This window comes from Nerophis ophidion, linkage group LG07 (genome assembly GCF_033978795.1).
Source record: "Nerophis ophidion isolate RoL-2023_Sa linkage group LG07, RoL_Noph_v1.0, whole genome shotgun sequence".
NCBI classification, from domain to species: domain Eukaryota; kingdom Metazoa; phylum Chordata; class Actinopteri; order Syngnathiformes; family Syngnathidae; genus Nerophis; species Nerophis ophidion.
Genome location: NC_084617.1, coordinates 19,380,158 through 19,395,495, shown reverse-complemented (window position 1 = coordinate 19,395,495; position 15,338 = coordinate 19,380,158). Strand labels below are relative to the sequence as shown.

Here is a 15,338-nt window from a genome sequence, read left to right as displayed (position 1 = left end):
TCGTGTCTACTTTTAAGTCTGTGTAATATAAAACAAGTAAAACATAATTCCAGTATTTTTTTTTTCAAGTTTTGTTGCAATCCTGTGCTTTTTAAGCAAATTCCTAAAATCCCAAGCTGATTCATCAATAATTTATGTCAAAATATTGCAACTTTTGCCTCTGTCAGGCACTTTAGGCCGCAAAAGTCACACAAAAATGCGTTTTTAATTATGTATTTATTTGACAGGAACAGTACAATGAAACATTGCTACCTACAAGTAACCAATGTCAAAGTACATATGACTTTTTGCCACAGTGTGAGACTTGTGCGGCATAGCGATGCCTCCAGGGATGCGTCGAGCAAAAACACAGCATAAGGTAAGATATAAGTATTTATTAAATTAATAAAAAGGCTAGGAACAAAAAATACTGGTGCTAAGCAGAAAGGCAAACAAATGGCGCTAGCATGGAAGCTAGAAATACAAACAGAAAAAACTAAACTTGGCACAAAGGCACAAAAAAGGGAAAACAAACCATTAGCATGAGAGCTAGAATAAAACAAAGGCGTAGCGTGTAAGATAGTGAGAATATACATACAAAGCATTCGTCACTTGTTGCGTGAAGGCAAATTAGGATCCGAGAATGAAGAACGAAAAGGGGCAAGCTTAAATAAGGGAGGTGATTACGAGAAACAGGTGTGCGAGAACCGAGAGTAGCAGGTGGAAATAATATGTAACCATGGTGACAGACTAAACAGGAAATAAGGAGGTCAAACTACCGGAATGTGAAATGAAAATGGAACCAAAACAACAATCTGTGAAGATCCGAGCAGCGGATCGCAACACACAGGCTAATTTGCGACTCTTGTCCCTGATTAGGCTTTTTTTTAAAAAGGTGAGAAAAGTGTAAAACACATACAAAATGGATAAGACAATGTATAGCTGCTGACAGAAGCACATTGTATATATGTTATATAATTTCATAGTTGGTTAGAATAAATAAATAAAATATATAAATATAAGTTGATATTTACATATAAGCCCTGCGATGAGGTGGCGACTTGTCCAGGGTGTACCCCGCCTTCCGCCCGATTGTAGCTGAGATAGGCGCCAGCGCCCCCCGCGACCCCGAAAGGGAATAAGCGGTAGAAAATGGATGGATGGATGGATTTACGTATAATGTGACTTAAAGTTAATTTTTTCTTTGGTAATTTCATGCAAGTTTATGTTAACTTTAATTTTTGTTACAAAACTCATGTAAATTGGAGCGGAACATATTTTTTGTTTTGGTTTGGGCACATTTTTGGAGGGACAATTAATATGGGACGGACAGCAAGCATTTGATGGAAGAGGTTAAGAGTCTCGGCTTCAAAAGAAACTTTATTACCTCGGAGTTTGTGAGGCCAATGAGGTATGATTCTTTCTGATAATGTATGTGAAATCAATGTCCATCCATCCATCCATCTTCCTTTGCTTATCCGAGCTCGGGTCGCGGGGGCAGCAGCCTAAGCAGGGAAGACCAGACTTCCCTTTCCCCAGCCACTTTGTCTAGCTTCTCACGGGGGATCCCGAAGTGTTCCCAGGCCAGCCGGGAGACATAGTCTTCCCAACGTGTCCTGGGTCTTTCTCGTGGCCTCCTACCGGTTGGACGTGCCCTAAACACCTCTCTCGGGAGGCGTTCAGGTGGCATCCTAACCAGATGCCCGAACCACCTCATCTGACTCCTCTCGATGTGGAGGAGCAACGGCTTTACTTTGAGTTCCTCCCGGATGACAGAGCTTCTCACCCTATCTCTAAGGGAGAGCCCCGCCACCCAGCGGAGGAAACTCTGATCCTTTCGGTCATGACCCAAAGCTCATGACCATAGGTGAGAATGGGAACGTAGATTGACCGGTAAATTGAGAGCTTTGCCTTCCGGCTCAGCTCCTTCTTCACCACAACGGATCGGTACAACAAATGTATTTTGTTTTATTTGATGTCAGACTAACTGTAAGTTCTGTTTTTCTTATTTATTAGTTCTGACGGCATATTTTTGGCATTGTGTTGGCATCGTTGTTAACGAGAAAAAGGCGTGGCTGAAATAAATGTCTGTCCAAGAAAAACGAACAACTTAAACTTTGATTAAGACTTCGGAGGGAGTAACATAAGTACAAAAATAAAAACACATTGAATATTATTGGCCCCATTTGTCCACACTATGTCCAGTTCTCGTGCTCACACTTCCGATTTTCCTTAAGCCACTTTTTCAGTTTTGTGGAGAAAAACTGGACTTTAACTCCAGTGGCAAAGAGTTCCACAGATGTGAGGCCTTCACTGAGAACGCAGACTGACCCAGGGTCGTCCGGCACCTTCTCACTCTGCAGCTCCCACCGACCGCAGCTCGAGTCTGCACACCTTCAAAACCGTACCTTTATACTTCTTCACACAACACATAAGGGACTAATCCATTAAGACACTAAAAAATAGCTTTTAAAAATGAGAAATGTAAGTTGTTGTAGCCATCTTGCACTGCAAAAAGTCAGTGTTCAAAAACAAAAAAACAAAATACAAAAATTAGAGGTATTTTATTTGAGCTAAGCAAAATTACTCTGCGCGCTCTTTCAATGAGCCCACGCTCCGAGTGTTACAGACATGTCGAGCAACTGGGGTGGCGAAAACAAACAAAACAGGACGGGGAAGACGACAGGAAAGAAGGACAAAAACTGGATTTCCTGGCATGAAATTGAAGTTCTGGCATGTAAACACAGGAGATGTAATGGAGGCGACCAACACTGGCGGAGTGTGGCGCGCAGACCGGAGAATAATATTTAAAGGAACTCAATTGGGTTAAGTTTTTCCTTGCCCTTGCCCTCGTTGTGGTTTGTGCAGCCCTTTGAGACATTTGTGATTTAGGGCAATATAAATAAACATCGATTGATTGATTGATTGAAATAAATGTCCTGTCAGATATCGAAACATGTTTGGGGAGAATTATTGACATTGGGAGTAATTTTTCTGCGATGAAGTGGCGACTTGTCTAGGGTGTACCCCGCCTTCCGACCGAATGCAGCTGTGATAGGCTCCAGCGACCCCCCACGACCTCAAAAGGGACAAGCGGTAGGAAATGAATGGATGGAAAATTATCTGCCTATAGAACAAGAAAATTCGGCTTGTCAAGACTTTCCAAAACAAGTAAAATTAGCTAACCTAAATGGACCCCGAAAATACCTTAAAATAAGTATATTCTCACGAATAACAAGTGCACTTTTTTTGGTAGAAAAAAAAATGAGACCTTTTTTCACAATATGTTGAAAAATATTCTTAAATTAAGTAAATATTAGTATAATTATCTTGACTAATGATATGCGCTCGGCATTACATTTCTTAAAACCAGCAAACTTATACTAAAACTAATTTATTGTTCTTAATGGAAGGTAACAAGGCAACCGCTTGTTACTATCGGGGTCTTATAGCCGCTCAGGCAAATCATATGGTCGAAAAATGCATTTTTTATTGATAACATGACATCATCGCGCCAAGTGCGTGCTCTTTCAGTCAATTAGTGCGCATATATACAGCCTGGCCCACGGCCAAATTTTTTTTTATTGTAATTTTGAAGAATTTATCTGAATGTGGATGAACTATTTCTGTTCAAAAGTGTTTGAAATGTCACATGTTAAATGTTTAAATATTAACTGTCGGTTTACTGTACTGTGCCAACTGTACTACTACTATAGGACTACGTATTTTCTATTGTTGCATTTAAAAAGAAAAAACAGCTAAGTCCATCTGTTTTAATTATGAGACACATTTGTATCAAAATTCAGATTTTTGTTCATGTTTGAAGAAAGAAATTATTACTTAAAAAAAGTTGTGTTATACTTGTGAGTGTTGATGACACATATTTGCATGTTTTACTCAATATAGGTCATAAAAATCTCAGCAACAAGCTGTAATATCTTACTGAGATAATTTAGGACCAAAACCCTTAAAACAAGTAAAACACTCTGTCAGGACTTGGACTATGGTATAGTTTGTTTCTCCGATGCAAAGGGAAATTGGCAAGAGCGAGACGTGATTGTAAGTACATTTTAATTTATTACCAACACGAACAAACTACAACAAAAGGCAAACAAAAGGCGCGCACAATGGCGGAGAACAAACTAGACTACTAAAAACAAAACTAGCACAATGGCATGACTATATACAAAAACAAAATTAAACAACTGTGACATAAAAAAAAACAAAACTTACTGTGACATGAGCATGAAGGAAACCGCATGGCTTGGCATGAATGAAGTTGTGTAATACAGTGGTCCCCAACCACCGGGCTGCGGACCGGTACTGACCGATCGGTACCGGGCCGCGGACCGGTACTGACCGATCGGTACCGGGCCGCAGAATAATTTTTTATTATTATTTTTTTTTTTAATAAAAAAAAAACAAAAAAACGTTTATTTTTTTTATTAAATCAACATAAAAAACACAAGCTAAACTTACAATTAGTGCACAAACCCCAAAAAACTTCCTTTTTCATGACAAAGACCTCCCTTTTTCATGACAAAGAAAAAACAAAAACAAAAAATGAATCCCCCCGCCGGGCCGCGGGACAAATTATCAAGCGTTGATCGGTCCGCAGCTACAAAAAGGTTGGGGACCACTGATGTAAAAGGATGTTGCCAGGCAAACTACCTGGTAACTGTGGCTTAAATAATAGCTATGATAATGATTAACAGGTGTGAGAACTGAGGACAGGGGCGTGACTTGAGGACAAGGTGGAAAATAATGAGTTGGTATGGAGATAAGAGAAACAAGGAAGTGCAAAAGTGGGAAACAAGTGTCCAAAAAATAACTAAACATGACAAAAACGAAACATGATCTCCAACATAAAATCTGCTTAGTAAGAAGAAGAATCTTATTAGACAGAAAATAAGCAAATATCACCCTTTTTAGAGATATTTAATCTTACTTGGATTTCAGTTTTCGCAGTTTGCTGCAATGCCTTGGCGGGGATCGAAACCGAAAGTTAACTCTACCATCGTCTTGTTCCTGGTACCTCGTCTTCCGTGACCTAAATAACAAACAATGTGTGTATTTGCAGAGATGGAAAAGACAGGGTGTGTTCAGGTTAAAAAAATACTCTCCTAATAACTTGATGTCAGTTTTAAGGAGTAAAAGTCTTGTTATTAAATGTCAATTTCCCATGTAGTTTCTGCTTGAAGGGGGAAACGTTGGATGGAAAATCCCCGGCTGTGATCGACTACACTCCTTACCTGAAGTTCACCCAAAGGTGAGCTTGTTAGCTGTTAGCATTAGCACACACCCTAACCTCCCCCCTCCTTCTTGTTAGCTACGACTGTCTAAGCGACGACGAGGACCGGCGAAGCGTGGACAGCAGCAACAGCGAGGAGAGCGTCCCCGAGCACCCTTACGTCCCGCTGGTGACCGACGAGGAGAGCTGGAGCAACAAGTGTCGCAAGATGGAGCAACGGTTCAAGATCGTCTACGCCCAGAAGGTTTGATTGATTGATACTTTTATCAGTGCACAGTTCAGTACATATTCCGTACAATTGACCACTAAATAGTAACACCCCAATAAGTTTTTCAACTTGCTTAAGTCGGGGTCCACGTTAATCAATTCATGGTACAAATATATACTATCAGCATAATACAGTCATCACACAGGTTGATCATCATAGTATATACATGGAATTATTTACATTATTTACAATCCGGGGGGTGGGATGAGGAGCTTTGGTTGATATCAATACTTCAGTCGTTAACATTTGCAACAACAGAGAAATCGACATTGAAATAGTGTAGGTCTTACTTAGTAGGATAAGTACAGCCAGCAGAGAACATAGTGAGTTCAATAGCATAAGAGCAAGTAAATACATCAGAAGTTTTTTTGATTATTTACATTAGATTATTTATAATCCGCGGAGATGGGATGTGAATGGAGGAGGGTATTAGTAAAGGGTTGAAGTTGCCTGGCGGTGTTGTTTTAGAGCAGTTTCGAAGGTGACGGATGCCTCGCCTCGCTCTCGCCCGGGCTCAGCTGAGTTGCCGCTCTCCCCTTCCGCGCAGGGCTACCTGGAGGAGCTGGTGCGGCTGCGCGAGTCGCAGCTGAAGAACGTGGAGACGGAGAACAAGCGTCTGCGGGCCAAAATGGACGAGCTGGCGGTGCAGGGTCAGCGCGAGAAGAAGGAGCTGGAGGCCGTCGTGCTGGAGCTGCAGGCTCAGCTGTGAGCGAGCGCTCGTCTTCTAGTGAAGACCTCATGTCTTGCGTCCCTTTCTAACCTTGTCTGTGCTCTAGCTCCTCCCTCATGCCCCGTGACTCCTCCCACTTGGGGAAAAACCTCTCCATCCCGCTCATCAGCCAGTGGTCCACCGTTACTAACAACCAGAGCAACATCAAGCTCTTCCGCAGGTAATATCTTACTTCAAAACACCGTATTACTTTACTTCAAGGGGTCCAATTATGATTTTGGTAACACTTTAGTATGGGGAACGTATTCACCATTCATAAGTTGCTTATTAACATGCAAATTAGTAACATATTGGCTCTTAATTAGTCATTAATAAGTACTTGTTAATATTATTCTGCTCACATTGCACCCGACCTCTATGGCCCCTGCTATGGGTGGTGAGCCCATATGATGTGGTCCTGATGGCTTCATCTGACCGGGATCTTCAGCTCTCACTGGATCGGTTCGCAGCCGAGTGTGAAGCGACCGGAATGAGAATCAGCACCTCCAAGTCCGAGTCTATGGTTCTCGCCCGGAAAAGGGTGGAATGCCATCTCCGGGTTGGGGAGGAGACCCTGCCCCAAGTGGAGGAGTTCAAGTACCTAGGAGTCTTGTTCACGAGTGGGGGAAGAGTGGATCGTGAGATCGACAGGCGGATCGGTGCGGCGTCTTCAGTAATGCGGACGTTGTACCGATCCGTTGTGGTGAAGAAGGAGCTGAGCCGGAAGGCAAAGCTCTAAATTTACCGGTCGATCTACGTTCCCATCCTCACCTATGGTCATGAGCTTTGGGTCATGACCGAAAGGACAAGATCACGGGTACAAGCGGCCGAAATGAGTTTCCTCCGCCGTGTGGCGGGGCTCTCCCTTAGAGATAGGGTGAGAAGCTCTGTCATCCGTGAGGAACTCAAAGTAAAGCCGCTGCTTCTTCACATCGAGAGGAGCCAGATGAGGTGGTTCGGGCATCTGGTCAGGATGCCACCCGAACGCCTCCCTAGGGAGGTGTTTAGGGCACGTCCAACCGGTAGGCGGCCACGGGGAAGACCCAGGACACGTTGGGAAGACTATGTCTACCGGCTGGCCTGGGAACGCCTCGGGATCCCCCGGGAAGAGCTAGACGAAGTGGCTGGGGAGAGGGAAGTCTGGGTTTCCCTGCTTAGGCTGTTGCCCCCGCGACCCGACTTCGGATAAGCGGAAGAAGATGGATGGATGGATAATCTTATTCTGCATGGCCTTATTATGCAACTAGTAAGACATTAACTAAGAGTCTTCCCTCAAAAACCTTAAAATTATTGCTTATTAAATGATAAATGGGTTATACTTGTATAGCGCTGTGACGGACTCAAGCCGTCGTGCGGGTTCCCAAGACCATCAAGGAAGGACATGCTTGAGCAGGTTTGACTCTTGTTTATTTGTCAATACAAGATTGTCTGCGGTCGGGTCGCTTTTCAGCTCCTCCTCCACTGCTCACTCCTCGGTCCACTCTTTAACCGCCCACGTCGTCGTCGTCTCCGGCTCGCTCTCTGTCGCTTTTGCTCCTCCTGCACTGCTGCGGGCTCTCCAACTCATTCCCCCTCACCCTCCTCTGCTGCTGCCCTTTTATCCAGCGAGAGGAGATTCATTGATTGTGTATAGGTGCGCCATCCACGCACCTGAACTCGATTGTGGCGTCTCTCCCGGCACGCCCCCCCTCTCCGCTCGGTCGCCGTCCCCGCCTCCTCGCCGCCCTGCCCCGCTGTTCGTTTGCCGGCTCCGCCTCTCCACAAGCGCTTTTCTACCTTCAAGGTACTCAGAGCACTTTGACACTATTTCCACATTTACCCATTCACACACACATTCACACACTGATGGCGGGAGCTGCCATGCAAGGCGCTAACCACGACCCATCAGGAGCAAGGGTGAAGTGTCTTGTTCAAGGAAAAAACAGACGTGACCTGGTCGGTAAACGATGGGCATCAAACCAGGAACCCTCTGGCTCTTGGTACGGCCACTCTCCCAACCGCGCCATGCCGTCCCTAACCCTAGCGCTGCCCGAGTGGCACTCTGGAGCTTTTTCAAAAATGTATGAAAAATGGGAAAAGAAGAAGGAAAAAAATATAAAATATATATTTTTTGTTTTAATATGGTTTCTGTAGGAGGAGAAACATGACACAAACCTCTCTAATTGTTATAAACCACGCTGTTTTTATTAAACATGCTTCACTGATTCGAGTATTTGGCGAGCACCGATTTGTCCTACTAATTTTGGCGGTCCTTGAACTCACCGTAGTTTGTTTACATGTATAACTTTCTCTGACTTTCTAAGACGTGTTTTATGCCACTTCTTTTTCTGTCTCATTTTGTCCACCAAACTTTTAAAGTTGAGCATGAATGCACAAAGGTGAGTTTTGTTGATGTTTTGACTTGTGTGGAGTGCTAATCCAGCATATTTGGTCACTGCATGACTGCAAGCTAATCGATGCTAACATGCTATTTAGGCTAGCTTAATGTACATATTGCATCATTATGCCTCATTTGTAGCTATATTTGAGTTCATTTGGTTTCCTTAAAGTCCTCTTAATTCAATTTATATCTCATGACTCACTATCTGTATGTAATATAGCTTTTATTTTTTTGCGCCTCCAGACAAGTTTGTTTTTGTATTTTAGGTCCAATATGGCTCTTTCAACATTTTTGGTTGCCCTAAGCCTATCGATGTATCAATCAATGTTTATTTATATAGCCCTAAATCACTAGTATCTCAAAGGGCTGCACAAGCCACAACGACATCCTCGGTTCAGAGCCCACTTCAGGGCAAAGAAATACTCAACCCAGTGGGATGACAATGAGAAACCTTGGAGAGGACCGCAGATGTGGGGTGACCCCCCTTCCCCTCTAGGGCGACCGGTGCAATTGACGTCGAGTGGGTCTAGCATAATACTGTGAAAGTCCAGTCCATAGTGGATCTAACACAATAGTGAAAGTCCAGTCCATGGTGGGGCCAGCAGGAGACCATCCCGAGTGGAGACAGGTCAGCAACGCAGAGATGTGTCCGGCCGATGCACAGGCGAGCGGTCCACCCCGGGTACTTTGGACAGCCAGAACTTCATCCATGGCCACCGGACCTGGAGGGAGAGGGAGGCAGAGCAAAAGAGAAAAGAGACGGCAGATCAACTGGTCTATTTAAAGGCTAGAGTATACAAATGAGTTTTAAGATAGGACTTAAATGCTTCTACTGAGGTAGCATCTCTTAACTGTTACCGGGACAGCATTCCAGAGTACTTTAACACTTATATGTTCCCCTAGTGTCCAAAAAACTCTAAATGAAGTCTTTGTTACTTTAATAAGCAAGTAATTAATGGTGGATATGTTCCCCATACTAAAGTGTTTCCATGATTTTTCATCTGAAACACTTCCTTGTGGTCTAAATAGCGTGAAATGGTCCAAATTTGGCACAAATTTTGCTTTGCAAACCATCTTCATGCCGCTTTCCAAGCCCAGTTGCATTATGGGTGGTCTTATTTATATGCAAATGAGCTCCTCCAAGCCTTGCCCCTTCCTACAAGCTCTCTTTGCCCTGTCAGCCATGTTTGTATCTTTCAAAAAGGTTCTTTTTTTAAAATATGTTTTGGTAACTGGGTTGCGCTTTTCCGCACTTGGAGATCACTCCAGCAGGACTGAGAGCGGACTTGGCCACACTACTTCCGGGTAACGTTGCAATATTCAATGCCAACAAAGAAATTCACTCCAAAAAAGGCTCTGACATAAGAAAAGTAAGGCTCCACTTTTCCAAAAATGCGCTAGCTTGATGCTAACATACATTGGCTTTGCTGTTGATGTGCTACTGATTAGCATTAGTGATTTTACATGGCGATTTCAACACTACCAAATTTGTTCAGCAAAACTACAACTAAGTTGCACGCTACAATCAGATTTTATATGTTTTGGTACCTGGTTTGCGCCTGACTTCAAGCCCTTTGGCACTTACAGATCACTCCAGCAGCACTGAGAGTGGACTTGACCACACTACCCCCGGATATTGTTGCAATATTCAATGCCAACAAAGAAATTGACTCAAAAAAAACGCTCCGACGTAGGAAAAGCAAGGCTCCACATTTCCGAAAATGTGCTGGCTTGATGCCTATTGGCTTTGCTGTTGACGTGCTACTGATTAGCATTAGCGATTTTACATGGCGATTTCAACACCATTAAATTTGTTCAGGAAAACTACAATGAAGTTGCATGCTACAATCAGATTTTAAATGTTTTAGTATCTGGGTTGGGCCTGACCTCAAGCCCTGTAGCACTTGGAGATCACTCCAGTAGCACTGAGAGCAGACTTGGTCACACTACTTTCGGGTAATGTTGCAATATTAGAATAGAATAGAATAGACTTTATTGTCATTGTATTTGCATATAACGAGATTAAAGACTCCAACTTAAGGTGCGGTTGTGGGAACAAATATGCGGTAAAATAAATAACACAAGACGTAATAAAGGAAAAACTAACAATTTAAATAAACAGACTACTATCCAATAAAAATAACAAGCAATCATGTACAATATACAAAACACTATAGAAATACAAAATACTAAATACAGTACAAAATACAGAACAAGACAAGAGTAACGAAGTAATAATTAACAATCAGTGTCGGACGTATTGCACTCGAAGGGTAGTATTGCACAGTAGGGTATTAGGGCAGGTTATTGTACAGGGGTGAATTAAATGATAAATAAATGATAAATGGGTTATACTTGTATAGCGCTTTTCTACCTTCAAGGTACTCAAAGCGCTTTGACACTACTTCCACATTTACCCATTCACACACACATTCACACACTGATGGAGGGAGCTGCCATGCAAGGCGCCAACCAGCACCCATCAGGAGCAAGGGTGAAGTGTCTTGCTCAGGACACAACGGACGTGACGAGGTTGGTACTAGGTGGGATTTGAACCAGGGACCCTCGGGTTGCACACGGCAACTCTCCGACTGCGCCACGCCGTCCCCTAATTATTATTATTATAAGTTAGAGTTCAACATGGGGACAGCTCTGGGAAAAAAGCTGTCTCTGAGCTTGTTTGTTTTGGCTCTGATGCACCTGTAGCACCTGCCCGATGGCAGCAGGTGAAACAGGTGTTAGCCAGGGTGTGTGCTGTCTTTGGTGATGGTTTTTGGTTTCTTGAGGCAACGGGAATTATGTAAATCCTTCAGGGAGGGGAGGGGGCAGCCGATTATTTTTTGTGCAGACTTTATGACACTCTGAATCGCCTGTTCGTCTGCTTCAGTGCAGCTGGCGTACCACACTGTTATGCAGTACGTCAGCAGGCTCTCGAAAGCCGAGCGACAGAAGGTCACCATCAGCAGCCTCTCCAGTCTGTTCTTCCTCAGTACCCTCAGGAAGTGGAGTCTCCGCTGGGCCTTCCGGATGACCACAGTTGTATTTTGGGTCCAGGACAGGTCAGCAGATATGAGGGTGCCGAGGAACTTGAAGGAGCTGACTCTCTCCACCTCCTCGCCGTTGATGTAGATGGGGGCGGGGTCTGCAGTGTTTTTCCTGAAGTCAAAGATGATGGTGCCAACAAAGAAATTGACTCAAAAAAAACGCTCCGACGTAAGAAAAGTAAGGCTCCGCTTTTTCGAAAATGCGCTAGCTTGATGCTAATATACACTGGCTTTGCTGTTGATGTGCTACTGATTAGCATCAGCGATTTTACATGGCGATTTCATCACCACCAAATTTGTTTTCAGGAAAACTACAATTAATGCATGCTACAATCAGACAGCTGATGCGTATTAGGTACGATACTTACAGTATTGACACTTTTTAGAGCAAACAAAACAACACACCAATAAACTATACACTATTCTGCCTTCTAACATCTCACACTTGCAACTGTAATTGTACCTTAATACTTGCATACTCAGAAATGTGATAATGAAACAAGATATAAGAACTGGACATCAATTATAGTAATTAGCTCCTTTTTAAATGTTGCAATGACATTTTTATTTTAATATTTTATTACACTCTGTGTGTGAAGTAAATTATATTTATATAGCGCTTTTCTCTGGTGACTCAAAGTGCTTTACATAGTGAAACCCAATATCTAAGTTACATTTAAACCAGTGTGGGTGGCACCGGGAGCATGTGGGTAAAGTGTTTTGCCCAAGGACACGATGGCAGTGACTAGGATGGCGGAAGCGGGGAACGAACCTGGAACCCTCAAGTTGCTGGCACGGCCGCTCTACCAACCGAGCTATACTGCCCCCATGTATAGTTCATCATAGAACTGGCACCCAATAATATTAAAAATGTATTTATTGTGAATTGAGAATTGTTTTGAAATGAAAAGTTACCCATTGTTAAATTAATATCTATATAGCTTTTATTGTTGGGATTAAATGTCGTGTTTTCGCTTCTTCCAGGAGGAGTTTCCACAGTTTGGAGCAACTTTACGCCGACGTCAGCCTGAACTCGGACTCGCAAAGGACCGACGAGAGGCACAATGGTGACGCCACCTGGACCTCAGCAGGTGACGTAACGCCTTGAAGCTGGGAGAAAAGATTAAATTATTCTTTTAATGACTATAGGTTGACTGGTTTCAATGATTACCATGACAATTAATTGTTTACGTGACGCCTTCCCCGTTGACAAAAACAAAACAATGTAAACAGGTCAGTGTAACTGACAATTGGTTGTGCTGTTCCACTCCAACCCAGCAGGTGGCAGTGAAGCACATGACTTTTTTCTTCTTTTTTTTTAAACAGCTCAATCTGTTGGAGCCGCTGGCTCACTGCCCCATTGGGGCCCTCAATGGAAGCTGATGGACAAAAATAAATTTCTTCATTTGCACCTTTATCTGGATCTGCACCAAAATGTTCCTTACCCTCGATGCACATAAAGTACAATAAACATTCAATTGTCATGGTATTCATTGAAAGCCGTCTACCGACAGTCATTAAAAGAATAATTTTATGTTTTCTCCCAGCTTCGACCGACGTTAGTAGAAATTAGTGATGTCGATTTTGAGGAATCATCAAAACCAATCATTCCACAGTGATGAAAAGAGCAGTGGATAGCTCCAAAAAGAGGGCCGGTATCGGACATTTTACACGCAAGCCCGTATAATCATGGGGTGTCATGATCCGATATTGATATCAGCAGCAATAAAAACAGCAACAACAGCTAAGCACACTGTAGCACACAAGCTAGACATATTTAAAAATCATTGAACAATATTGCAGTGCAAAACAGCACATTTGTCAATATAAACATGTATCAAATACAAACCCCGTTTCCATATGAGTTGGGAAATTGTGTTAGATGTAAATATAAACGGAATACAATGATTGTCAAATCCGTTTTTTATCAACTAAAATCCTCTAAATAAGTAAGAAATACATTTTTGCAATATCTCAGTGTAACGACAAAAATGTATACATACCGTGTATGTGTATGTATGTATATGTGTGCATATATATATATATACATATATGTATATATATATATATGTATATATATATCTATATATATATATATATATATATATATATATATATAGATATATATATATATATACATATATATATGTATGTATGTATATATGTATGTATGTATATATATATGTATGTATGTATGTATTTATGTGTGTGTATATATGTATATGTATATACATATATATATATATATGTATATATATATATATATATATATATATATATATATGTATATTTATATATATATATATGTATATATATATGTATGTATATATATATATATATACATATATATATATATAAATATACATATATATATATATATATATATATATATATATATATATATATATATATATATATATGGGCTTCACGGTGGCAGAGGGGTTAGTGCGTGTGCCTCACAATACAAAGTTCCTGCAGTCCTGGGTTCAAATCCAGGCTCTGGATCTTTCTGTGTGGAGTTTGCATGTTCTCTCCGTGAATGCGTGGGTTCCCTCCGGGTACTCCGGCTTCCTCCCACTTCCAAAGACATGCACCTGGGGATAGGTTGATTGGCAACACTAAATTGGCCCTAGTGTGTGAATGTGAGTGTGAATGTTGTCTGTCTATCTGTGTTGGCCCTGCGATGAGCTGGCGACTTGTCCAGGGTGTACACCGCCTTCCGCCCGATTGTAGCTGAGATAGGTGCCAGCACCCCCGCGACCCCAAAAAAGGGAATAAGCGGTAGAAAATGGGCATGGTATATATATATATATATATATATATATATATATATATATATGTACGTATATATATGTGTGTATTTACATCTATATATGTGTGTGTGTATATATATGTATGTATATATATGTGTGTATTTACATCTATATATGTGTGTGTATATATATATATATATATATATTTAAATGTTTATATATATGTATATGTGTGTGTATATATATATGTATGTGTGTATATATATATATATGTGTGTATATACATATACAGTATATATGTGTATATATATATATACATACATATATATATATATATATATATATATATATATATATATATATATATATATATATATATATATATATATATATATATATATATACAGTTTGGACACACCTTCTCATTCAATGGTTTTTACTTTCATGACTATTTACATCAAATCAAAACTATGAATGAACAGATGTGGAGTTATGTATAGGGACGGCGTGGCGCAGTGGAAGAGTGGCCGTGCGCAACCCGAGGGTCACTGGTTCAAATCCCACCTAGAACCAACCTCGTCACGTCCGTTGTGTCCTGAGCAAGACACTTCACCCTTGCTCCTGATGGGTGCTGGTTGGCGCCTTGCATGGCAGCTCCCTCCATCAGTGTGTGAATGTGTGTGTGAATGGGTAAATGTGGAAGTAGTGTCAAAGCGCTTTGAGTACCTTGAAGGTAGAAAAGCGCTATACAAATACAACCATTTATTTATGTACTTAACAAAAAAAGGTGAAATGACTGAAAACATGTTTTATATTCTAGTTTCTTCAAAATAGCCACCCTTTGCTCTGATTACTGTTTTGCACACTCTTGGCATTCTCTCAATGAGCTTCAACCACACCTGTGATGTGAAAACCATTTCAGGTCACTACCTTTTGAAGCTCATTGAGAGAATG

The 15,338-nt window shown here is 41.6% G+C and overlaps 1 protein-coding gene across 1 annotated transcript in view; it reads left to right on the top strand.

Moving 5' to 3' along the window:
• The window catches only part of rundc3aa (RUN domain containing 3Aa), a 59,748-nt gene that overhangs the window by 43,806 nt on the left and 604 nt on the right, over positions 1-15,338 (top strand). The window contains exons 7-11 of the mRNA XM_061905517.1: positions 5,168-5,248; positions 5,309-5,474; positions 6,046-6,203; positions 6,275-6,388; positions 12,616-12,722. Of these exons, the coding sequence (XP_061761501.1) occupies positions 5,168-5,248; positions 5,309-5,474; positions 6,046-6,203; positions 6,275-6,388; positions 12,616-12,722 (626 nt within the window). The remainder of the gene's footprint in view (positions 1-5,167; positions 5,249-5,308; positions 5,475-6,045; positions 6,204-6,274; positions 6,389-12,615; positions 12,723-15,338) is intronic.